The sequence below is a fragment of the Rhipicephalus microplus genome, chromosome 4 (genome assembly GCF_043290135.1).
Source record: "Rhipicephalus microplus isolate Deutch F79 chromosome 4, USDA_Rmic, whole genome shotgun sequence".
Classification (NCBI taxonomy): Eukaryota; Metazoa; Arthropoda; class Arachnida; order Ixodida; family Ixodidae; genus Rhipicephalus; species Rhipicephalus microplus.
The window spans coordinates 67744617-67770636 of NC_134703.1; the positions used below are offsets into that span (position 1 = coordinate 67744617).

At 43.8% G+C, this 26020-nt stretch overlaps 1 protein-coding gene across 2 annotated transcripts; it reads right to left on the reverse strand.

Moving 5' to 3' along the window:
* On the reverse strand, positions 1-24524 carry LOC119172714 (uncharacterized). 2 transcript variants are annotated; one of them, XM_075892900.1, is made up of 13 exons: positions 24270-24524; positions 22904-23077; positions 21284-21347; positions 20474-20550; positions 20280-20381; positions 18836-19037; positions 17771-17908; positions 8966-9066; positions 5703-6030; positions 3299-3382; positions 1847-2029; positions 535-656; positions 1-440 (listed from the first exon to the last, which is right to left on the reverse strand). In XM_075892900.1, exons 1-13 carry the CDS (start codon positions 24393-24395, stop codon positions 303-305), a joined length of 1839 nt encoding a protein of 612 aa, XP_075749015.1. In that variant the 5' UTR covers positions 24396-24524; the 3' UTR covers positions 1-302. The 2 variants fall into 2 exon arrangements, with proteins under 2 accessions (XP_075749015.1, XP_075749014.1); XM_075892899.1 differs by having other exon boundaries at positions 17738-17908; positions 24270-24523.
* Positions 24525-26020: the final 1496 nt, after the last annotated feature.

Here is a 26020-nt window from a genome sequence, read left to right on the forward strand (position 1 = left end):
TAATGTGTACAGATGCAGCATGATTCACTTTTATTTTCGGTAAAAACACAGTGGGAAAAAAATATACAAAAGATGTGTTCACAACTACAGCAAGCGAGCCGAGATCGAAACGTGCCGCTGGCTAACGCGTGACAAGGTGTTCCACTCACCTAGTGCATAAAAATGCACGTACAATGCACACTGCCCATTCCGACTACTACGTCCCCCTCCCCCCCATCTGTTTGTGTATGAAAGTTTGTGTATAGAGATTCGAGACAGCTGCAGTGATGACTAGTGTTACGATGTGTGTGTGTGTGTGGCAGCTATCTCTCTTCTTCTTCTTCTTCCGTAGTTGAAGCTGGTGTGTCTGTATCGGTCTCTTCATTGTTCCACACAAAATTGTAATTCTTCTCCAGCCTGAGGTGCTTTTCAATTTCCTGTGTAGCCTCTTGGTTACCCATCTGTTTAATCAATATGACCATTAATAACAAGCCTGTAAAGTTTCTTTTCTCGTTGTATAGAAGACCAGAAATGGTTCAAATTGCAAATGCTTACCAGGAGGGTAACTATCATGTTCTGAAACTGTCTTGTCTCTTCTGGAGAAAGAACGTTCAAGCCTTTCGCTTCCTCGTCATCGTAATAACCAGCAGTGATTATCTTAACTTCAATTTTTCTTCCTGCAAAAAAAAGGTGAGGCCACATCAAACTTCAGCGATCGGTTGAACTTCAGCGATCGGTTGCTTGAATATCTGAAATAACATGGGCGCAGAAAAACTAGGGAGTCGCATTAAGGGAGTCCCATGTACGTGCAAGTGCATTCAGGCACTCTTGTGCACCTTCCACAGCGTCGTTACGCTCGCATAGTGCATGCAACACTGTGGTGTAAAGCCTCTGCTAGTAGTGGTGGCACTGCTGATCACTTTCACAGTTAAGAAGTTACTCGATACCACTGGTACCCCATTGCCCCATGCAATGCTAGCTTACCTACTGCCAAATCGACATTGCCACTGTAACAACTGAGAATGTCCTTCAACTACTATTTTCAACATCTGAACTTACAATCTCTCTGATTTTTTATGGTGCAAAACTACCTTCCATCCGTTCTGGTCAGAAACTAAGACACTCAAGGCTCAAGTAAAAGAAGTTTACGTGCAGATGGCACATAATGTAGCAAGAAAACTTGAGCATGTATCGACAGTGAAACAACTTGTCCAGCAGTGCCTGAACACAGACCGCAAAGGGTTAAAGGGGCCCTATAAAGCTTTCTTAGCATGGCCATAAAATGCTGCTAATCTGTAGTCGAGGCTCTCAAGAACATTCAAGCCAAACATTATAGCGCAGGAAATGGCCTGGAATTCACCGTTAATTTTGCAAGTAAGCTTGAAATCGTTCCCTATTCTGTCTACGTATGATGTCATATATACCCAAATGACTGCTGCACGTACCACAATTCATGGCCATTGGCTGATTAGAGTATTGTGAACAGGCATGTGGCAACCAAGGCTGCCACAAGCCTGTGCACTTCCGATCACACTGAAAATAAGCAGTGCTTTTAAAGAAAAACAAAAACTGTTTAAGAGCACGATATGCATGCGTGACATGGCTTCTTTCCCCATGCCATCCTTTCCTTTCTCTGCTTACGTACAGCCCGCTCATTGGGATGAGAGAAAAAAATTACATCACGTGACAATTTTCTAACTCGCTCATTTTGAGGCAACAGACTATAGTGAAGCCATTCGATAGTTGCTCGGAAAAATGTTGCAGGGTTCCTTTAAAAGTTATCTATCCCTTTTCCCAGGAGCTTTGGCAACAGCACTTCAATGGAGTCCTGGCTTTGCATCTTCACCTAGCATGCACCTCTGCTTACCTCCTGCAGAAACGCCCGCTTTCTGTAGCCTGTCTCTCAGTGCAGTTTCCAACTTCGACTTGTCCTCGGAAGGCAAATCCAATTCCTGGTATTTGGCAGTCTTTTTTCCAGGCTCCTTAGACCTACGCTGGCCATACCGACGGATACGAACCCGCAAGCTGCCAGCATCTTCTGGCTCTGCATCTGCCCCGATGTCGAGAACATTTTTACGAATGAAAGAACAAGGTAAGCCGTTGAAATGCAGTCCACTTACAATAACATTGAAATGCCAACAAAATCCCATCATTCTAACCGATAATTGTAAAAAGGAGGATAAGAAAAACAAAGGAGGTCAAAACTTTTTTTTTTTTTTTTTGCATGCAAGTTAGGTAGTGCTGCTATGTACTTGTTTGTAGAAAAGCCACGGTCTGTCAGCTTTGATTGCCTTACGCGAAGCTTGTGTAAATCTTTCTCAATAGCACCAAGGTGCTCCATGTAGCTGAGCTGGACATCCCTCGCGAAAAAAATGTCACAGAGGTACTGTATTATTCATTGGGTCTTCTACGATGAGAGTGCCCCCATGTCGTCGGAGTCACTGCTCGCACCGCTGTCCACAACACGTATACGCGCAACAATCGTCACATCTCCGAGACTCTCAGACGTTTCTGCAACATCGTCCACGTGGAGTGGTCCAGACACGAGGCATCTTCATTAAGCACCGACCAAAAATCTGGAAGATCTTCATCATACCACTTCTCAGGCCTCTTCTGGCATCGCTTCGGAAGTTGAAAAGAACAGCTTCTTTTCCTCTCGCTTCCTTGTGAAAGGCGCGAACGACTCGTATTTCAAGGGTGTGGGTGGGATGCAGGGTGCATAGCCGCGCATGCTGCCGACGTAGAGAGCTATTTTGGACGCGTGCCTTAGCTGGATTCGAACGCTATATCCAATATCACAACACTGGGGCATCTCAAGAAGTGGTTTATTTTACCACAGAAAGCATGCAAAAGTGGATGGTGCCATAATTGTGCATCGTTATATCTGATATAGTGTTATAAACCGTATCGTTTCAAGTGACTTCGACTCGTGACTTCCACAGGCTAAATTTCAATTCTGGGTAGGCCATAGTCTGGAACTCTAGATTAGTATTTTTGACCACGTCACGTCTTTCAGTACCTAATTCTAAGTACCCTGATGTGCTTATATTTTGCCACTTTGGAAATGCACGTACAATGGAGGGGAATAGTAGAACACTTAGCATCGGACACCTTACCTGCTAAGCTACAACAGTGGCTATCACAGGTTATGTGTAAGCACAAAATACGGCTGGCATGTACAGAAGTTTGTGCTCTGCCTGAAGAGCACACTTTGTTATCTCTAATGGGGTCCTGGGTTGCTTTAAATGCCCCTCACCAAGTTTAATGTTTGGTTGCTCATACTGATAAGCAAGGCCAGTAAGAAAACGAAGACATTTACTTGCTTGGCTCTCAAGATCTCCTTCTTCTTGACCCTGTTCTTCTTGACCGTCTTCACCTGGGTAACCTGAATTTTCTTCATAGTCTGAAGGTAGAGAGAAATGCGACAGTATTCTGTGATGAAGACCAGAAATTTGTGTGTCTGTAAACACAAATTTAAGTTTTGTGAAGTCTTCTTTAGAAGCATGTAAACCCTTTGCTGCTGAGAACCAATTCTTCTGTAGCTAGTGGCAGAGAGCGTGAAGCACATGCAAAAGCTCTCACTTCTTTACTCGTTCTCCCCTGGGTAACGCACATTCTATCTTCAATAATTTATTTATTTGGTGCGTGCGCACCCAAGATGTGTCACATGACATGTTACGTAGTCCTGAAGTATGTTTTTGTTGTGAAGTCCTCGCTTCTGAGACATACAGAGAATTTGCGACATACCAAGAAGTATGCAATAATGTTGCATTTTAGATAAATGAACTGCAGAATCAATTAAAGGTTGCTACTTAAAGTTGGAAAATAAAAACAACTCATTTTCTTTGGCTTCCTCTTATTTCAGGCATTAAAGGGTTAAAACTGCATTACAGAGTGAGATAAAGTTGCCTGAACTCAGTGTCTACACAAACATTTCTGAGCAGTTCATGAACTCAAAGCCATCAAACACCCAGCACTGGCGTTTGTGTGTCTGGTTTTTACATGTGTATCGGGTAGTGGAGTTATTCCCTTTGTGCCTATACTGCACACCCTCGTGGTCTAAACGCCGTGCTGGTTGCACTAGCTAAAAAATTTTCAGAATTTTTTAGCCTTGATTTGTGAATTTTTTATGCTCATTGTAGGCGTCATGCAATGATCAAGAGTGCTAAAAAGCAATGAAGGAACAGTGAGGGACCGTTAGCTTTTGCAACGATTTGCCTGAGAAAAGTTATAAAAACACCACTGGCCAGTTATTCAAACACTATGGAGTATGAAGTAGCATATTTGGAGTGAATGAACGTGACTGAGATGCACAGGCTAGCTAGGACATACTTCACTGCAAACACGGTATATGTACATTAATTCCAAGAAAATGGCTGTAGACAATGCACACCGGTTTCATACAGTGTGACCACCTGTAGCTCTGCCAACATGTGGTATAACTGCGTTCAAGGTGCTCTGTTGCCAATTTCCCTAAAATGAGGTCTGTTTTGTCCGAACATTTGACCGCATAATGTTGTATATTTATGTATTTCATTGCCCTATTAGCATACTAATACTGTGCAACATTTCTGCCAAATCCAGGTCTGGTTAGCTCACACAGTCGACTGTTACATTACAGCTAACACGAGAGATTTTGTCAATTTGATGAAATTGATAGAAACATCATTTATAGGAAATAGATAGTAAGTATTTACAACAGTAATCATTAGTTACTAGACTGGTGCATGATTTGCAGAGTTTAGACAGCTTGCAAAACCTCAGTCAGTTTATATAATAAATTCAGAAGTCACCTTGTCACCTCGCAAATAAAGAGTAACACTTACTACAAATGCAAACATTTAGCATGATTAGGACAGTAATGCTGACACAACACAATCGTTCGCCCATCTCGCCTTTGAACTTTCTCTTGATTTTTAAATGCTTCTATACATTATTGAGGTTTTTTATTGATGCTGAGATACTTTATTTTTGTATTTTTGTGCCTTGCATTGTATCATTGTTGTACATTAATTATATTTTTCATTGATGTTAAGAAATTTCACCTCTTTTGTATCTTGTGTTATATATATATACAATATATTTTTTTTTCTTATAATCCCTTTTTGGTATTACCACTACCATTTATGTACCCACTCCTCCTTGGGCCTGAGCTAGGCCAGCAGTATTTTTAAATAACATTAAAAAAGAGCAAAATTCAACAAAAATTATGCTTTTTTTGTAAATAATACAACCTATTATAAAGCTTTTGGGTATGCAAATTTGGAAGCTGCCATTGATGCAAAACAATGAAGCATATGGCATCACCACAATGGATTACGTGTCCGCAAGGCACCGCAGAACAATTATTGTGACAACAGAGTGACGATGCGCACTTCTCCACAAGATGTGGTTACAAATGCTTTCTGCAATACTTCCTTAACTAGAACTTCCAAAGGCCTCCTTACACACATATAGTACACTTTCGACCGCCTATTAACAACTAATAAAGCATGCAACATTTGCTTAATGGTATTCAAGACCATAGCAGTTTACCAAAGTTAATGAAACGTAGCAAAATGAAAACATTTATAGAATAAATTGTTAAAGTAAACTGTAAGTAAAAAACAGAAAAAAAAGACAGGTACGGCAATCATTCGCAGGTTAGCCATCCTATGTTGGGATGCTAAAGCGCTGCCTTCACTTCGCATCAGAATGAAAAGCAGCTTCAAGCAAAAACTTACCACCTCCTTCTTCAGCAACATCTTGATGCCCTTCTGTATTAACTAAGGAACCGGAATCGTCTCCAGTGTCTTCATCTCCCGCAACATTTTCACCGCCCGTTGCATCCTGAGTGGCATCCTCTGGCTCTCCAAGATGCTCAGTGCTTTGCTGCCCTTCAGCAACACGCTGCAGAGAAGTACTTCCTGAGCTTTCTTCAGCATCAGCCTCGGTATCGGCCTCCATCTGTTTGAGCCGTTTCATCAGTCTCTCGAGCACGACATTCATGTCTGCCTGACTGCCATCTTTGAACTGGGCAGTGGCTTCGTCATGAAGGTCGCCTTCTCCCTTCTGAAAAGTAGCAACATAAATGTCTGTCTTAGGCGTGCTATGCATAATCTCGTATCTATATGACTTTCTGACAGGCAAAAACAACACCTTTACGAAATATAAAATACGAATATTACAGTTACACTGAAAAAATGAAGCAATGAATGCCATAGTAACAAACTGTAATGTTAAACGAAGTAAAGCCAGAGGTTAACTTTTTTTAATGCAATTATATGTAACACTACAAAGTGCTGGTGCAAAGAAGTATGGCTACTCCAAAAAGCAAAGCAGTCTTCATGCTGTCTGTCGCGTCAACACGAAGAAGGCACTGAACATAGCACATACAATAGTATTAAAAACAATCTACTAATCCTTGTTGACGAGACAGTATGCAAGCCAGCATTTGTCACCACGCCCTCATGACCAAAGTTTGCAGTTGTTGCTGTAGCAAGCTTTATATGAAATATGACGGCTACAGCAGCGGCAAAAATCTGCCGAGAGTGTTCATAAAACTGAAAATGAAGTTCATTTTGGTTTTGTGTTCCAAATCACTACACGAGTGCGAGCCATACTGTAAGTTACAGACTTCAAACTGGTTATAATCACCGGATACTTTGTAATTTACCCTTAAATCCAAGACATTACTGGTATTCATGGTCACGTAATAGTAGTATGTTTGTTGATGAGTAGGCCGAGCGCGTCACAGGACCCCGGAGTGCTCCTCGATATTGAAACTGCCTTTGGTCCTAACATATGAGCATATAGTTAACATTACTGGTATTCATGGTCACGTAATAGTAGTATGTTTGTTGATGAGTAGGCCGAGCACGTCACAGGACCCCGGAGTGCTCCTCGATATTGAAACTGCCTCCGGTCCTAACATATGAGCATATACCGTAATTACTCGAATCTAACGCGCACCTTTTTTCCGGTTAAGCGAGTTTATAAATTGCATGCGCGTTAGAATCGAGTACGAACAAAAAAATTACGGTCAATCTATTGCCATCGGCAAATCCAAAATGGCCGCCCCCTACGTGCGTCGGCCATTTCTGCCTATGTGTTTCCCATGTGCGGCACTTCGTACGTGTGCTGAGGAGTTCGTCATCTAGTAGTGCATTAGCATCGACGGCGTGGAAGGGCCGACTCCAAAAACTCGATAGCACCACGATGCCGCTTTTAAAAGAAAAGTTATGGCGTGTGCAGAAACGGACGGAAATCGGGCCGCATCGCAATCGTTCGGAGTTCCCGAAACGTGCGTGCGGGACCGGCGGAAACAAAAGCAGAAGATTCTTGACCGCAAAGCTTCACGCAAAGGCTTCAGTGGACCACAGAAGGGTCGGTTTCCGCAAATTAAAGAGCTGCTCGGCAAGTATGTGCTTGAGCAGCGAGCGGCACAGCGGCCCGTGACGACAGAACTGCTCCAAGTGCGGGCTATGCAATTAGTCTTGGAAAAAAGGTCTAATGCAGAGCCAGTTTAAAACGAGCAGGTGCTGGCTAACTAACTTTATTTAGAGGAAAGGCTTTTCCCTCCGAAGGGGAACATGCATATGCGAAAAGTTTTGCGGAGGAGTACGATGAAAAGCTTCACAGTTTTCAGAGGTTCGTCCTAAACTTGCGGCGCAACAACGGCTACCTGCTTGGGCAAATCGGGAATGCCCATCAGACGCCTCTTTACTTCGACATGCCTGGCACCACAACCGTCGAGAAGAAGGGCGCGAAGCAAGTTCGCGTGCTGACATCGGTCCACGGTAAAACTACCGTGACGGAAAGCTCTGTTACACGTCAGATGGGCACAAGCTTCGCCCGTACCTCATATTTAAATAGAATACGCTGCCGAAAGGAGTAGTTTTTTCGAGTGGTGTGATCGTGCGGGCCGGCGAGAAAAATGAGTGCGCGTTGCAATTGATGTCTTACGTTTTTTTTTTTTTTCGCGGTGGAAATCGGGTGCGCGGTAGAATCGAGTAAATACGGTAGTTAACATTCATTTCGCACCAGGACAAATGAGTTTGGTTAAAACACGAGTGAGGTAGACAAAATGGCAGCAAAGAAGGACAAAGGAACCTTTTAAAGGTGACATTATTGCCAAACTGCTTGCCTTATTTCTTCTATATTAGAAGCTGTCAACCATTATTTAAGCGCAACTATCCCAACTAGTGATATGGAAGGGAACTAATACAGCACAGTCATGATGGTCATCGGCAAAACAGTGCATGAGATCGCACATCCATTGCTTCTAAGAGTGTGCACTCTCAACATGCGTATCAGGCATGCAGAGCTTGTTGCTATGACAGGACACTTCGTAATGCAATGAGTGTTGTTGCGCTGCCATTGAAAATACAAGCGGAACGTAAAAGCAGCAACAGAAAAAAAATGCTATCATGCCCTAGATAGTTCAGTTAAATATGCTAAGTGGCAAAACTCACAACATTGTCTGTAATAATACAATAATAAGTATCTGGAGTTTTATGTGCTAAAATTGCGATATAATTATAGAGACACATTGTAGTGGAGGGCTCCGCAAATTTTTGACCATCTGGTGTTCCTTTAACGTACACCGAGATCTCACAATACATGGACCTAAGCATTTTTCTCCCATCGAATCAAGACTATCGAGGCTGGGATAGTGCTGACAACCTTCAAGTGAATAGCTGAGCACCACCCCAGTGGAACACAAAATTGTCTATGAACTCATCACAAAACCATAAGCACACATGTTTGTTGTTTCTTTGTGCATTTCTTTTAACCACTCCTGCAATGTCTCAAACTTGAGACAGCAGTACCTGTAAAATGATAAATGACCAGCGCAAGTTCGTGGCCCTGTCCTTATTACATGGCCAAGTTCTCAGACTGCTGTTAAATTGACAACACAGAAACATGCAAATGTAGCAATTATACACGATTATTCAGACGTGCACTTTCACGCTAGATGCAGTAGTGAGTACAAGTAAACGCTAACCTTGCTGAACACTTCCTTGAACTGCTTTGCCACATCGTTTCGTGTATTTTCCAGAATGGGGGCTTCATCATTCTGCGTCTCGGCCGGCACCTCAGTTCGTGCTGCAGTGAAGGACAAGCAACGTTTAACGTTTTTGATTTCAAGCATCTCAAATGAGTACAACAATCACATGTTTTTTTTTCAAGCAGTTGATAAAGAAAAAAAGAGACCAGTAAATGATCAGTACTTCACAAAGATGACTCAACTGAAGTACACCTCTGGTGATTATCACAGTGAGGAGAGTGACTCATTCCGAGTGTAGGTTCAGATTTCACTTTTGCCATTATACAGATAACATTGGTTTACACATATGTGCAAGGTGAATGTATCCAACAGATGAATCAGCTTGTTTCATTCATCCAGTGAAGAAAATATGGCTACTTAACAGCCCCTCGAGTAGGAGTAAGCATTCCTTTACACTAAACAGTGCAATCAACCTATACCTCAGCTGGTAAAGGGACACTGAAGGGAACTACGGTATTAAGTCAACGTTGATTGCTGAAATGACGGTCCGGAAACCATGTAGTGTTACTTTTGTGCTAAGGAAGTGCTTATCTTGAAATAAAATCACGATTTAGTGGTCCGCATAGGCTCTTCAAAATACTCGCCCGAGTGGAACGTCTCATGTCACTGCTGCCATGCACAACGTTGCCCGGTTTTACTGCGCAGCCACCAACACTAGTAGCAATAGAACGAAAGCCGTGGGAGCCACAGCAACAATGACAATTCAACAATTTCCTGCCATTCGCTCAGAGATGGCAGGCGTTACTGGTTCAACTGGGCCCCGCTATATGGCACGACCTGTCCAGATTAACCATGCGAAAATTGAACCTTTGAACCACTCGCATTATTCCCCATAGTAACAACGTCCGGCAGTTCATTTTTCTTTGAATCAAACAGAAATGAACAAGCAGCATTTTATTACCTCCCTTGATGCATGGAAGGTTCTTTATTTAGTGCAGCTAGTTTGATTACTAGTTATTAATTTTAGGTGGTTCGTCTGACGTCACCAAGATCATTTTGAGAATGTCCTACTGTGGTGCATGTATTCATGCGCATTTACCTTAATTTCCTGGTAAGTAAGGCACTTTTGTTGATAATATTGAAACGAAGATGCGAGAGCCTACGGGGCACGGAAGAAGAAGAAGAGTAGTGGAGCGGTGCTTGGACTGTGTGGTTGGGTGAAGCGTTCTAGGCCTGTCTCAGAAGTACGCTGCTCTTTCACAATGCCATTTCACCTCATCTTTAAATAAACACAGTCACTCGTAACAGCTTGGTGGAGGTGCTGGGTACATCGATCTGGACGACCCAACTCTACCGATTTCGCGACAGAGCAGACGCTTGGCAGGCTTGCTACCGCAGCTACCAGACATGGAGGACGCGGGAGCAGGCCATAACTACCTCGTTGTTGATGAGCAACATGCTCACCCGCCAGGACAAGATCGCTGCGGCATGCCGGAACATCAGCCAAGGACCTTTTCGGGGCAGCCAGATGACAATGTTGACGACTGGCTCAAGCACTACCAAAGAGTGACTCGCAGCAACCGCTGGAGCACTGCTAAGCAGCTCGAGAGCGTGGTGTTTTTTCTCGTCGGCCTCGCGTCTCTTTGGTTCGACAACCATGAGAGTGCATTGACCACATGGGACATTTTCGTGGACGAGCTGAAGAGGTGTTATGGTGACTCAACAGCTAAGTTCAAGCAGGCGGAGCAAACGCTTTCACGCAGAGCTCAGTTACCTGGCGAAGCATGCACCACCTACATCGAGGCCGTCTTGAAGCTTTGCGGAATTGTGAGTGCGACCATGTGTGACGAAGATAAGGTAGGTCATCTGCTCAAGAGAATCGCGGAAGACGTGTACAATTTTCTCATCACTAAGGAAGACTTACACACACCTTCTGACCTAAGGAGACATTGCCGAGCGTTTGAAGCGCTAAAGAGGAGGAGAGTCCTACCAAAATTTGGACGTCTTGAGAATGTGCCCACGATTGCAAGTGTCAACCTTCCATCGCAGGACGACATCTCTTCTCTTATAAGACGAGTGGTTAAGGAAGAACTTGCTCAACTGCAAGCTGTGGACACCGCTGGTGTCTGCCATCAGTGTGCATTAGACCAACGGCCCCGTGAACCACAGGTACCTCGGATGCGACAGAGCTACTTTGAGCCTCGCCCGAATCACACCGATCGGTTCGAACGAAGGAGTGAACGACCACTCGAAAACCAGGAACGCAGGCAAGCTGCATCACAGCGATTTACTCCTCGGCCACCATCGCCCGGCTTTTATCAACCGACGAGGTGTACATCACCGGGGACAACTAGATGCGACACCCGTACTTGCTACAACTGCGGGCTACCTGGACACATCGCTAGGTACTGCTACGGTCGCCAGCAGCGAGCTCAACGATGTGTACACGCCCTATATACCTGCTGGCGAGTCTCGACCATTTGAGGGCTCTTTCCAACGGCAACACGCAGCACGTGCTGACTCTCCTTGCTCCGACCGCAGCGTTACCCCACCACCCGCACGCCAACAGCGATCCCCGTCTCCGCGTCGCTGCTCGGGGACGCCACCACCACTGGGAAACTAGCTGGTGCGACCAATGAGGGCGAGGCCGCAAAATCATCTTCCGTAAGACCCGCTTGTGTTGTAATGGTTGAGAACAAAGTGAGTGTGTTTGTAGACAATGTGAGTACTGTTGCGCTAGTTGATACCGGTGCTGCCGTTTCCATAATGAGCATGTCTTTTAAAAATCGCCTTGGGACGAAAGTAATGTTTGCTTGGAATCGGAGTGCTACGTTCCGCGCCATAGGGGGAGAAACGTTGAGCCCGGTTGGAGTTTGTTCTGTTTTACTTTCTGTAGGAAATCAAACGTTTCGAGCTGAACTAACGGTGCTTGCACGAGCGACCCACGACGTCATTCTAGGTATAAATTTTTTGCGGGAATGTGGTGCAACTCTAGATTGTGGTCATGGTGGGATTATTTTTCGTCCCGTGTTGCTGTCTCCATTGACGAAAGATACCGTTGATGACTGCTTGGAAGTGTTTTCCGTGTCTGAAGACGTCTGCTTGGCCCCGCGTACTGCAATGTTTGTGCGTGTTAACTCTTCGCGTTCTTGAGCGGGTTCTTACTACGGTTTAGCCGAGCCGAACTTCAGTAACGCACTTAAGTAAAACGTTATTGTGCCTCGTTGCTTCGTGCTCACCGTCGATGGTTGTGCCAATTTGTGGACTGTGAACATTTCCGCGCAGCCCATATATCTGCCTGCAGGACTTAAATTGGCAAGCTTCCAAGAGCAAAGTACTCTTACCATACGGTCACTCCAACTGTCGGTGGATGTAAAGAAACCCCACGCCAACTCGTACCCCGACTATTCTGCCAGCATTGACCGTATGATTAACAAGTCACTTCCATCAACTGAACGGTCGCTGCTGCAGGAGGTGATCACACACTACGCTTCAGTCTTTGACTTTGCCCAAGACGAGACGTCTACCGTTACGCCACCATCTCCACGTACGCAACACCGCATCTATACAGGCCAAGCACCACCAATACGCCAGAAGCCCTATCGTGTATCGCCTTCCGAAAGGAAAGCCATCGCTGAGCAAGTTGAAGACATGCTAAAGAAGGGCATCATACAAGAATCGTGTAGTCCATGGGCAACTCCTGTCATTCTAGTCAAGAAAAAGGATAATTCATGGAGATTCTGCGTAGACTATTGTCGCCTAAATGCCATCACAAAAAAAAACGTCTACCCTTTGCCACGTACAGATGACGCCGTGGACTGCCTGCATTCTGCCTCCTATTTTTCTTCTGTTGACTTGTGTTCTGGGTATTGGCAAATTTCTATGCATCCCTCAGATAAAGAGAAGACGGCCTTTGTAACACCAGACGGTCTCTTTGAGTTCAAAGTTATGCCCTTTGGTTTGTGCAATGCTCCAGCGACATTCGAGAGATTTATGGATACAGTACTCCGTGGACTAAAATGGGAAATTTGCATGTGCTATTTACATGACGTGATTATCTACGGCAAGACTTTTCAAAAGCATAACCACCGTTTGTCGCTTGTGTTTAAATGCTTACGCGAAGCTGGCCTTGTTTTAAACTCAAAGAAGTGTCATTTTGGAGAACGTCAAGCCCTCATATTAGGCTTTCTCATGGATAAAGAAGACGTGCGACCAGACCCACAGAAGACCGCAGTGGTTCGCAACTTTGAACCACCACGAACAGTGAAGGACCTGCGAAGTTTTCTGGGTCTGTGCTCATATTTCCGCCGATTTATTAAGAACTTCGCACAACTTGCCTCCCCACTGACATCCCTTCTTCATAAAGACACACCGTACTTGTGGGATGATAAATGTGAGGCTGCATTTCAACAGCTGAAATTCTTATTGACTTCAGGACCCATCCTAAAGCATTTTGATCCTGATGCTTTGACTGAACTTCATACCGATGCTAGTGGGCTAGGTGTTGGTGCTGTTCTGGTCCAACTCTGCAACAGCTGTCAGCACGTCGTAGCATATGCCATTCGGACATGGACCCGAGCAGAGAAGAACTACACCGTCACCGAGCTCGAGTGCTTAGCAGTCGTCTTCGCCATTCAGAAGTTCCGACCGTATCTACATGGCCATGAGTTCACAATAGTGACCGATCACCACTCACTATGCTGGCTTGTGGGACTTCGTGACCCGTCTGGCCGGCTGGCTCGTTGGGCGTTGCGCCTCCAAGAGTACAGCTTTTCTTTTACCTATAAGAGCGGACGATGTCACACAGATGCCGACTGCTTATCCCGCCTTCCTTCAGTTCACACCAACGCTGACGACGATGACATTGACGACTATTTAGTTTTTGTCTTGTCCGACTTCCCAAATACCAGCAGCTCTGAAACCCTTGCTCGAAGCTGCACATAACTCCGTCGACAAGCACTTTAAAATTTCAAATGGATTGCTGTGTAAAAGAAACTATTCAGCCGATGGCCTCCCGTTGCTACTAGTGGTGCCGGAAAGCCTGCGCCAGGTCGTCCTTCGTTCTGTGCACGATGACATAACATCCGGTCATTTCGGTTTCACACGTACGCTACATCGACTACGTGAGAGATTCTACTGGCAAAAATGTGGAAGACCACAATACAGCACGCCGCCAGCTGCGCTATATGTCAGCGCCACAAGCCATCCACCACTGCCCTGGCAGGTTATTTGCAGCCCATCCCACCACCGACATCCCCTTTTGAAAAAGTCGGCATCAACTTGCTCGGACCCCTTCCTAAGACCCCATCAGGCCACCGATATGTTATAGTGTGCGTGGACTATTTAACGCGTTATACGGAAACGGACGCACTGACATCAGCCACAGCAGCCGCTGTTTCTTCTCTTCTGTTACAACGGGTCATACTGCGTCACGGTGCTCCACGGGTTGTCACCAGTGACCGTGGACGACAATTTATCGCCGATGTCGTTGAAGAAATTTTGCGCCTCTGTGGCTCCTCGTATCACCACTCCACCCCTTACCATCCACAAACTAACGGTCTTACTGAGAGAACAAATCGAACTTTCACGAATATGCTATCGATGTACGTTGATGCTGACCACAGGAACTGGGATGCCGTCTTGCCGTTTGTTACTTACGCGTATAACACCGCCAAGCATGAAGTTACTGGACATTCGCCCTTCTTTCTGCTTTATGCACGAAATCCACAGAGTTTTCTGGACACTCTATTACCTTTCTCGCATCGGGAAGATCTGTCCATCGCTCAGACGTTGTGTCGCGCTGAAGAAGCACGTCAACTAGCGCACCTTCGAACATTGTCTTCGAACGAAGATGCGCGAGCCTACGGGGCGCGGAAGAAGAACAAGAGTAGTGGAGCGGCGCTTGGACTGTGTGGTTGGGTGAAGCGTTCTAGGCCTGTCTCAGAAGTACGCTGCTCTTTCACAACGCCGTTTCACCTCATCTTTAAATAAACACAGTCACTCGTAACAATATTGTCGTTTTAGATGTCATACATTAAGCTTTCACCCTGACATAAATTGTTATTTGACTTTAGTGTCTTTTTAATAGTGTTCATCTACGTAAGACTACCACATAGCATCTGGAGTTTTAACAGAACACGTTTAAGTGAAGAACATGTCCACAAGACTGTTAATCGAACATGTGATGCAACTGAGAATAAGAAAGGTTAGACGCACTGTAATGAGATGAAGGAACAAGGTTTTCTAGAGGCAGGAGAGAAAAAGCAAAAGCAGCACAGCTTTGCTCACTGATGTGTAATGGAGGTTATCTGTACTGAGGTCTGCAGGTGCAGAACAACAATAACAAGATATGCCAAACACCCCCACTTTACTTGAAAAGTTCACAGTGACACCTTGGATGTTCGCTATGAACATTTGAAATACAGAGTGGCCAGTTTAAAGGGCGACTGGACCTTTTGGAAAAAATCGACGGCAACTGGCTTCTACCTCATCCTTGCCACACATTTCTTTTTTTTTTAATTTTTTTAACTTTGCATGCTGTTTCAGCACGAAATTCGTCTGCCAGGCATTGGCATAGCATGCTAACAGCAAAGAAAATGTCAAAGCCAGAGACACATTTCCATAAAGCAGGTTATAATTTCAATCAACTTAAGATTTGTGTACTTCAGTCAAAATTCTAATATTTCAGAAACAAAGTATAGAGTTGCAAATCATTGATGAGTCCAATAAACTTTAGCCAATATCTTTTGAATCTATTCAGTAAAGTAGGTATACAACTATAGTTCCAGGTCCTTCTCCAACAAACGCAGACAATCTGAACAACATTGCCTCGGCTGCCCCAATGCCTCAATTAGAAACTAAACCTGCCACACCAGCCGAAATGGCGTTACATTTTCTTTATGTCTGCCTTTTAATACAGTATCGAGTGCATCTGCCTCCTTCCCCTCCGCAAATCCTGGCACCAAGGGGTGTGGAACCTTGTGGGTTACTGGAGCCTAGTCATCTGGATTAATCGCTGAAAAACCATCTCTTCAAAGAGTCCACAAGGGGAACCCAACACATTAACGGCTGAGAACTACTGGCATATACCGTAATATCTTGTGCAAGCAATTCCCCTAAGGTGAAAGATAACTCAACAAGATTTGGAGGGGGGCTTTGCTCGGGTGCAGTCAAATATTCAAGATGGTGGCAAAGAAGAGCCTATAAAAAATGCACACCTGTTGTGCTTCCAATGATATGCGTTATTGAATATGCTTGCATTTACTGTTCACTGAAACGGAGGGAATTCTTGTGTGAAATTTCATGTGTTATGGCAAGGGTGCAAAAACGTTGAAAGATTCCAACAATTTGCAACAACTCGAAATGCGACCCCAAGGCACCACAACTACACTGTAAAATTACTAAGAAATTGTGCACGTATTTAAAGGCTCTCAAACTTGGGTTCTTTAGAAACTGCTACCGCAGCAATCCGTGGCAGAGAACGAATTGAAAAAAAAAAAAGAAGAAAATGACAATGAGAGCAGGGGGAGACGCTCGCTAGGTCGCTGGGGCATATTTCAAGTCTCCCGAAAATGGGAAGGGGGCACTTGCTCAGGGTAGGCGCGCTTGCATTATGGTAAGCTTGGGAACATGTTATCTATCAGGAAGATGTGGCATAGTTAGCCGTGCATTGGTGTTATTCCAAGGTGTGCTGCTCATTGTTGCACTGGAACAAGTTGACAGCAAGACAGATTCTTGCGAAGCAAAGCGGAATTATACTTAAACTTGACTGGAGTAGATACATGCAAACAATGTCTCAAGGCTTACAACTATCTGTAATTAGGATAACTGACAACTTTTGCGCGGCTGTCCTCAAATGAAGCACCAGATGATCCAGCAGCATCAATGCCAGCTCCAGCATCCCAGCCCCGCTTTGCCGCTCACTCGCTCCTTGTTCCACAAGTACAGAGGGTGTTCTCCTCCGCAAAAAAAGTGTGACAAGATAATTGGCCACCCGATGGTGCCGCAGTGGAGTACCACTGGGTATTGGGTATCGTTGCGTACCCCACGAGACACCAACTCAAGGATCAGCTACTAAGTGTAAGGAATAGAACAAAAAAAACAAGGAATAAGGTTTGTAGCGACGTGGCCGCCACTGCGCACCCCCGCGGTCACAAACACCCTGCGGGGCAGCATTCCAAGCAACGTGCTGCTCTCCTCTCTGTTTCTCCTTCGTCTCTTTCACTCTTGCCACTTCTGGTGCACTGCATGCACCTGTTTTATATTCGACTCTCTGGTTGACAGAATAAAGTAGACGTTACCGAAAAGACATGTCCATCTCGTACAACCTGGCTCTACAGGTTTAAGGAAAGAAAATGCTATGATATGTGCTTCAGATTTGAATCCTTTATCTGAAGATGAAATGCATAAACCTCCATAGAAACTGACAATTGTAAGTCGTCCTCACAGCTTTTCACATTTTCTAGCACTGACGTGGTCCTCAGATGTCACAGAACAGCTTGCGCTAACTCACATAGCCTGCAGCTCACTACGTTCTCTCTTTTTTACTTAGTCGGATGCCGCTTCATGAATTTCAGCAGTCTACTCCAACAAAGCTCGAATGTCAATGCTGAGTGTATTTTTAGTCCTAACACTTGTTATGGCACATTACATTCGTTGTATACATGGAAGCAGACTGAATTATTCGAGCACTCATTAGATAACCATACTACCGACGAAAGGGTGAATAGTGCCCTTACAAGGCGTGTCAGTCAGCCGACCGACACTCACCATTTTCAATGTCTACCACAGGTTTCTCCACACCATTTTCAATGTCCACCACAGGTTTCTCCAGGTTCGTAACGCTGGGTTCTTTCTTCACGAAAGATTTGATGGCTTCCAGGTTTTTCTGCTGTTCGAGCAGCCACAGTTTTCTCTTCTCTACCTCCAATTTCTTTTCATCTAATAACAACAACCAGAAAAAAAATATTTCATCTTTACAAAGGAAATCTGAAGTGTATAACTGAAGTTGTGCATCTTGTGATGAACATAACCACAGAACAATTCGGCAGATGTCAAGCAAACTCACTACTCGATTCTAATGGACGCCTGAACGACAGAGTAATGCATAAATGAATATAATGTATGCACAGAGAAGAAAATAAGTTGCATTGACAGTGAATTTAAGCTAAAATGTAACAAACAAAGGTTTAAAAAACTGCCTGATAAAACAAAGTAAATATATTTTGTTTCTCAATGATGTCAGCATAAACCAACCTACATCATAAGAACTATCACTTAAATGTATTGTAAGTCAGATGTAACATCTCAATAATGATAAAGAAAGGGCAAAACCAGGGGGTCTTATTTTTGTTAGCTACAATCATGCAGGGGCATAAGATAAGGTAAAGGAAAGCATAGGTGAAATTTTTCATTATATTTACTGAAGTATACTAATGATAGACTCAATGTTGGTCATCTGCAGTCCTCCCAAATGAGCACCTATATTTATGCAGTGAGAAAGGGCTCTTTTAGCTTTCTGTAGACGTTTTTACAAATGGCACCCTGGGCGACACTATAGTTAATTTAGGGCAGCACAAATCGGCGTTATTTCCCAGTGATGCGAGAAGCTAAAAAAAAAATGCGAGAAGCTAGCAGTTCTTTAGATGCAACATCAGGGGCCCTTGGTCACCATTATAGTCAAAGAAAGCACAGTCATAACCTTGCACATTAAAAATAATGTGAACATTCCCACTGAGTACAGGCATGGGGCAGAATCGGCACTCCCTTTAGATGATTAGAGTTGGTACCCCTATTTCCCCTCACTCTTCCCCCCCCTGTAGATTATGCTCTATAAGCATGCATGAAGACAAATTCATAGTGACGTACTCTCTTTGACTTCCAGGTATTTCTGGTACTGTTTTTCGGTCAGCCTGGGACTGCAGGAGATGGTGTGAGGCTTGGACGAAGATATCCGCTTCAATGGCGGAAACGCACACACCCTCGATGTGTGCACCGTGAAGACATAGCTACAAGTTTCTGGCTCTTCCACGCTGTCAATGTAATCGGTAGACTCTTCATCGCAGAAGTACTAGATTAAAGAAAAAGAAGCTCATAGAATAATTTATATGAGCAAACAGCTGAAGAAACACTCCAATACTCTTTATACAGAATGCAGCAACATAAAGATTTTAATTGCACATTTTTTTTCGCACAAATCACTGTTTGTGACATGTGAGATAGAGTACATAAACACAGACTGGGTTGCATTCCTATAATTACCACTCAAAGTGTGTACAGTTGCCCAAATGGAACTCGCAAGAGCAACTTTTCCATGTTAGTGCCCTACCATGAAACGAAGGTGAAAAAAATTGTTCTGAGGGATGTGCTTTGTGGGTATCCACCTTGCTCTCGCCCTTTTCAGAACTAAATTAAGTGGTACGGCGAAGACACCCAGCATAGTTAAAAATTTTATGTGACTGTAGAGTTGTCTTAAGAAGCATTTGTTTCATTCTTTCGCGATTATACTCCACCACATTTTTTCCACACACTGTATTTCAACATATCTTACACTCAAACAAATATACATACTATTTAAACTGCAAACATTTCATGTTTCTAACAAAATATAAACTGAAAAAAAATTTCGGGGTTCTTACAATCTGAAACCGGGGCATGCATGTTACAGTGACAGACTCGAAATTAATTCGATCATATGGATTCCTTTAGAGCAAACTTCAATTCATATTCAATATTTTAGATGTTTATATGATGCAATTCATAATCATTAAAAAAAAGGCATGTTTTTTGGGGATGTCACATTGTGCAGTTACTGTGAAACTTATCTCAGCAGATACGAAAACGAAGAAAGGAATTAGGCTAAAAGAATATAAATTTGGGTGAGTTTGCAGGAATTCACAATTTAACAAGTGGTTGTCAGCTGTGGTGCTTGGCTGCCGACTTGAGGGACGTGGTTTCGATGCTGGACACAGCGATCTCATTTTAATGGAGCGGAAATGCTAGACGCCTGTGCACTCTGTGATGTTGTCAGTGCACGTTAAACAACAGATGGTTGAAATTTCCAGAGCCCTCCACTACGGCGTGCCTAATGGGTAATCACATCCTGGTTCTGGCCCGTAAAACCCTAGATATTACTATTACTGAACATGTAGCCCAAAAGAACAGGTCACATGAAGGAACGGGAGTGCTCGTCTGGTATTCCAGTTCCTACTGTACTTATATTTTGCACCACCAGTTAAATTCTGAGAAAATTGATGCTTTTAAAACTTGGAATATAGTAGATATGTAAACGTAAAAGAACCCCTCAGCTCACCCTGACTTCCGCTCTCCTCGGGACTCCAGTAATGTCACATTTGGAGCCGTGGCTGTAAACCTGGCTGTGGTACTTTTGTTGGCCTGTTTTGTTGAACTGTTCCTAGAAATAGGAAGGACAGTTTCAATAAAAAGGTAATTTCATGTGCAGTCATCTGTCTGGAGAACAGCAAACATAACATGTGAACAGCATACCAGGTTTGTTTCATTGCTCCAGTCAAAATCGTAGTGATAGAGGCCAAGAAATATGATTGCCCCTTCTGGTTTGCCATCTGAAACGAGAACACAAGCAATGAATGTCTCAATCAGGGAGAATTAAAATGTGCCACTAATACCACATTTGGATTTAGACACTCAATCGTTTCTATGTCAACTCATCAAACAGCATATTCACTAAGAGAAAACGTGAAGACTTTTGAAAGCATGACAGGAAGGCAGAAGTTGAATTACAAAACTTGGGAGCTCACTCAATACGGTTAGCTCACCTCTTGAGCTAAAAAATCTCAGCCCAAGATTTACATTTGTTGTCCACCAAACTGTACATAAAATTGCTGCCTGTGCTTCATTTTTTCGAACTACCAGTGTTAAGCTACTCTCATATAAGTTGTGTGTTATATATTACCTGAAACATAACTTCTTCTCTTTAAGAACTTCCACTCAACAATAGCATGAAAGTGCAATAAACCAGGTTTAAGCATTTACTAATTAAAACAAAGCACAAATACCTCATTATATGCTATTAAAACAGGCATTCATTTAAATGTATTACCGCAAAAATAAGATATGCAGCTTTTTGTTCATAAGCTACTCAATTTCTTATAGTATAAATTCGTTTCACAAGCATTATTGTGCGATCACTTAAGTCGGAAAAGCTTCCAGCGATTTTTGATAAATCAGTTTTACAAACTGAACATGGGGGTGCTTGCAGGTATTTTTAGCAAGTTTGTTCACACCTGTTAGTAAAACACTAAACAAACAGACAAATAGAGCTAGAAAATTTCTTACTTTCTATGTGAAACTGCTTAATCGACTTTCCATAGCACAGTTCATATGTCCACCAGTTTCTCGTCTGGAAAGACAAATACAAGTGATTTATCATCTTGGCATCATGCACGCATGTTTTGTTTCTTATTTTATAAATTAAATAGAGTAGATGAAATTAGATGTCTTTCACATAAAAAATACGATATGCAGACATGAACAATTAGGTTCTTAAATCCAAATAGTCAACAGTAACCGAGAGAAAATTATGCACTTAATTACTTCAACAAGTTAAACATGAGGATGATGATATATGATGTTTATTAGAGCAAGGGCCATTTTATGACCAAAGAGAACTTGTACATACCGAGTTTGACTAATGGTTATGTTCAGTGTCCGTATAAGGGCCTGAAATTCCTCGCACTAAAGCCAGGTGAAACATATAAGTATTCAAATTGAAAGACAATTCGTAAATTCCGAAGTGCGTTCGGCAAAAGCCTGTGCCCATTCCATTGGGAGTGGAGTCATCATCAAGCCGCTTGGGAGCTATCCGATCAACTCAACTGCTACAATGCGAACTCTGATGAAGGACCATTGCCACGCATGCTGCTATGCCATCACATGATTGACGAGATAGTGTGAGGGGGAGAGGCCACAGCGGGCAGGGGGCGAACTCAGCCACTAATTCTAGAGGAGGGGGGTCACCTAAACTGATACCGGAAAGGGGGGCGTTGTCATGACTTTTGCTTTTACCAGTAGAAAAACCCTTTACAGCACAAATACTGTTGATGTGTGCTCAAAGTGGTTTCACTCATTTGTCCTTATTCGTGATAGGAGGTAGATTACGAGCACTGAATTGAGGAGGGATGGTGCTGACAGAGTCTTTATGGGGGATCACCTCTACCGCCTTCCTCTGAATTTGCCACTGACAGCAGGCACTCATTTCAGGGCGTGGATGGACAGACAATCCGATGTTACGAGTACGAGCCATTAAAGGCTTTTGACTCAAATTCATGAGAGTTATATGAAATGTGTGCAGTGGGAATGGGTGGGGAACGGTCGTGACAGAAAATCTTTTCCGAGATTGTATGAACACAGATGTCTCATCAACGCCCTTATGTCCAAGGGCCGCAAAACAGGTGCTTCATGTAATGCAGCTACCGCAGCAGTGTTAAATGTAAAAATGATCACGTAATATGGTTAGACTGACATGGCTCAGAAACTATCTCATTTCTTGCTAAAACTGAGATTCTCTTGAGTCACAATCGAGATTCACAAGATTAATTGTGTTATATCAGTCCCCCCCCCCCCCAGTACTACAGTACTAGTAATTTCTTCAATCCAGCACACACTGTAGAGCAATGAATTTACTTACTTATTGCTACTATAAATAACTGTTCTAATGAAGAATCTAATCAAACAGTCATAAAAAGCAACCTTTCATAATATAATCATCATAAATGACTGAGCTAACTGCAACCTAGTGCATATATTGATACTTATGCATCAATTCAGAATGTTGAAAATAACAAGTATCGAACATACAGCACATTGGGAAACATGCCTGACACAAAATAATGCATTGAGTTCGCAACACAGCAACAGTTTCAGCTCAAGCTGCTGATATGGTGTGCACTGCCATACCTTAGTCAAACAAGGTGCATTTCTTAGTGGCTCCAGTAGCTTCAAGACGTCCGGTGCCTCCGCTTCAGGATCATCAGACTCTGCATGCTCCGTCGGGTAGGGATTCTCAGGCAGGGAGCACTGATACTCTTGTCCAAACTTTGTCATCATGAGCATTACCGATGCACCAATATCCTAGAGGCAAGACAAGCGACACATCGTGACAAAGCACACTTCAGGTAAAAATTACCTCTCACTTCAATTTAGCCCGGCACACACAAGCAGCAAAGGGAAGTGAGTTTCCACATTCTATTGCGGAGTTCGCAGCAGAAAATGTACTGCTTTGGAGCAGCCATGAGTGTTTTTTGTTTTCTTTTTTGCAAGAAAGCTGCTCACTTGGAGCAGCAGTCAGTGTTTTAAGAGATGAAAAAATACGCTCAACTAGTGGAGCTCAAAGCATAGTCAGAACGTCTCAAATATCAATATTTGTAATGAAAGATGTTTTCCAGAAAACAATCAAAGTAAACTGCAAGAAAATACAATTAACAAAATGTTTTATCAAACAGTCATTTTTCACGATTCACTAAGCTGAAATAGCCTGCATTTCAGTAATAAAAAGAAGGAATAAAGCAACTAAATGATATAAATGCTAGCTAAAATAATGAGATCAAAGCCTATAAAGCTGCATGCTACAATGCAGCTTACTATCATGCTAGGATGACAATACAGAGACTGTCTTAGTCTTCTTTAGGACCTACCAGTTGGTCACACGGTTAAAGTTCCTCATTCACTCAGTGCCATATTGGTGCAGGTTCTGGGCGGCTGCTAAGAAAAATCAAACTTCGGAACAGCACGCAGCAACATACCTCTTTCGGAGAGGCACTTCCATTACTTGAGCCCTGTCACTGCTACATTGCCATGCCAAAAGCACGTTCACTTCAGTCGCGCCTCTCTCAGCGCGCTTGAATTGGAAATGTAGATTGGTCTCAGCGAAGATTGGTATGCCCAGTGTGACAAGTGTTGTAAGGAACACGTCATGCTTTAGGGAATTACTCCCACACGTAGCACACACTGATTGTATAGCGACGCCAACCAGTTCTGTCACTGCTAGCTTATTTTAAATAACTTTATAAAAAGATAATGAGGAAAACCATTTCCGCAGTTCTCGCGCGGCAAAGAATATTGCGAACTTCGGTTTAACGATAATATTACGCAGCTTCCGACGGCACCTGTGTTTTGACTGGCGGCCGGCCGTTTTCAGCTTTCAATGAGAAGGTTTAGTTAAACGTGGACCAGCATCGGCGCCCCTATAGACATCTTAAAACGCACCGAAACGACTGATACACTGTACAGTGAATGGCGTAAACATGAATACTTGCATACTTACATCGCTGATCTTCACAGGTGTACTCACGATGTCAACCTCATATTTGAAACTCCTAAGTTCCTCCACATTGACGAACGCGTTTGCACATTGTAAAAATAGCCCTAGCAATGTGGCCGACGTTATCATGATAACTCAGGTGAGCCGACGACAAGCATCCGTGCAGGGAGAAATCACACGTAATCTCAAGCTGTCTCAGCTGTGCAAATGTGTAAATAACGAAGTGAGCGAGCGAGAAACTGCGGGTGCGAGGATCCGCGAGAGGCGGAATTCCATTGTTGTTGGATGATGCAGAGATTCGACTAAACAACAGCAGTGGGACGGTTTCGGTTTCGTTTCACCAACGTTCGTATGCAGCGTTTGTATTGTCTACCTCCTTTTGTGTATTCGACTGCTGCATTGCCGCACGACTATTCAGAAGTAATTTGCAGCATCTCATTACCACGCATTACGTTCAGGTAGCTATGAAATCATGGTGAACTTTCAGACAAACGAACGGCGATGGTTGCCTCCGGCCATCCGGCTAACAATAAACCTCGAAGTTCCGGAATAGATTTGAGCGCCTACGAACAGGACGAGTATACGAACGCTTACTACGTACTGGTTTTATTCGGGAAACACATGGAAATATAAAGCTTCTCTCGTGTGTTGTCCGTTTGCGCTCCAATCTATTCCAGAATGAACCGACGCGCCCTACAAAGCCTTTTATTGGCTCGAAGTTCGTGCGTTTGAGTGCTGAATACGCCTTAACAGATCCCGGGGCACGCACGCGTCATAATCTTCACGTAAATTTCTCACATTCGTTAGTTCGTTATCGCGTTTTGGCGAATTGCATGATTAACGCAGCAGGTTATTTATAAAAGGAAAACAATGTCAAATTGGAACACGTGCTCTGGGAACGAAACAGAAGATGAAGAGGACGAAGAGAGCACGTGTTAGTTCATAACTGGACTGTTCATCCGCGACCGGATATCCCTATTTGAAGATGTACTGGTACTATATTGTGACTTTGAGCCAATCACCGTGAACGTATTCAAGAAAAAAACAATTTAACACTCCTGCTTAGGTGTTAGCCCGAAAACACTTTTGCAAGAACTCTATTGTAGACAAAGTGTACGAAGGTACAGCGAAAGCGTAATAATTGATTAACTTGTTTGCAACTTACCAGCGGCTTGGAAACCAAGCAAGAGGGAATGATGTATATACCGTTTTTGCTCACTCCAAATCATGTTATTTTGTGTTGAACCCTATACACAATATATTTTTCTTTTTCCGACTTGGCAACAATTTTGGCGCTAAAATTGGAGGTCATGGCTACTATGGCTACTGTGATGGTTAAGGAGACGTTCGTCACTATGTTTGTTGATAGCGGACGAGAAATCATTAACATGAACTTTTTATTTCATGGCATGGGTGGAACGGCTGACGACGCACGGATACGCTACCGTGTGCAGCGCCGTTGAGTCGGACGTCGCGGCCAACCCAGCAGTCAGGGTCGCAACTCCTGAGGTTCAGGGTCAGGCCCCGGCTCACGAGGACCACGCCCGGTAGGCCTCGCCACGAACCTGCTCCCGGCCACTGCACCCAGGCAGGAGCCGTTCAGCAGGCCGCGTCCTTGCACCTTGCACCGGCCGGCGGACTCGACCCCGAAGGAACACACCGGAGCTCGACCTAGCCGACACGTACGGGTCCCACGTCCGGCTCAGGAACGCTCCCAGGAACTCGTCCTCTCAAGCGGCGCACTGCTTCGTCTG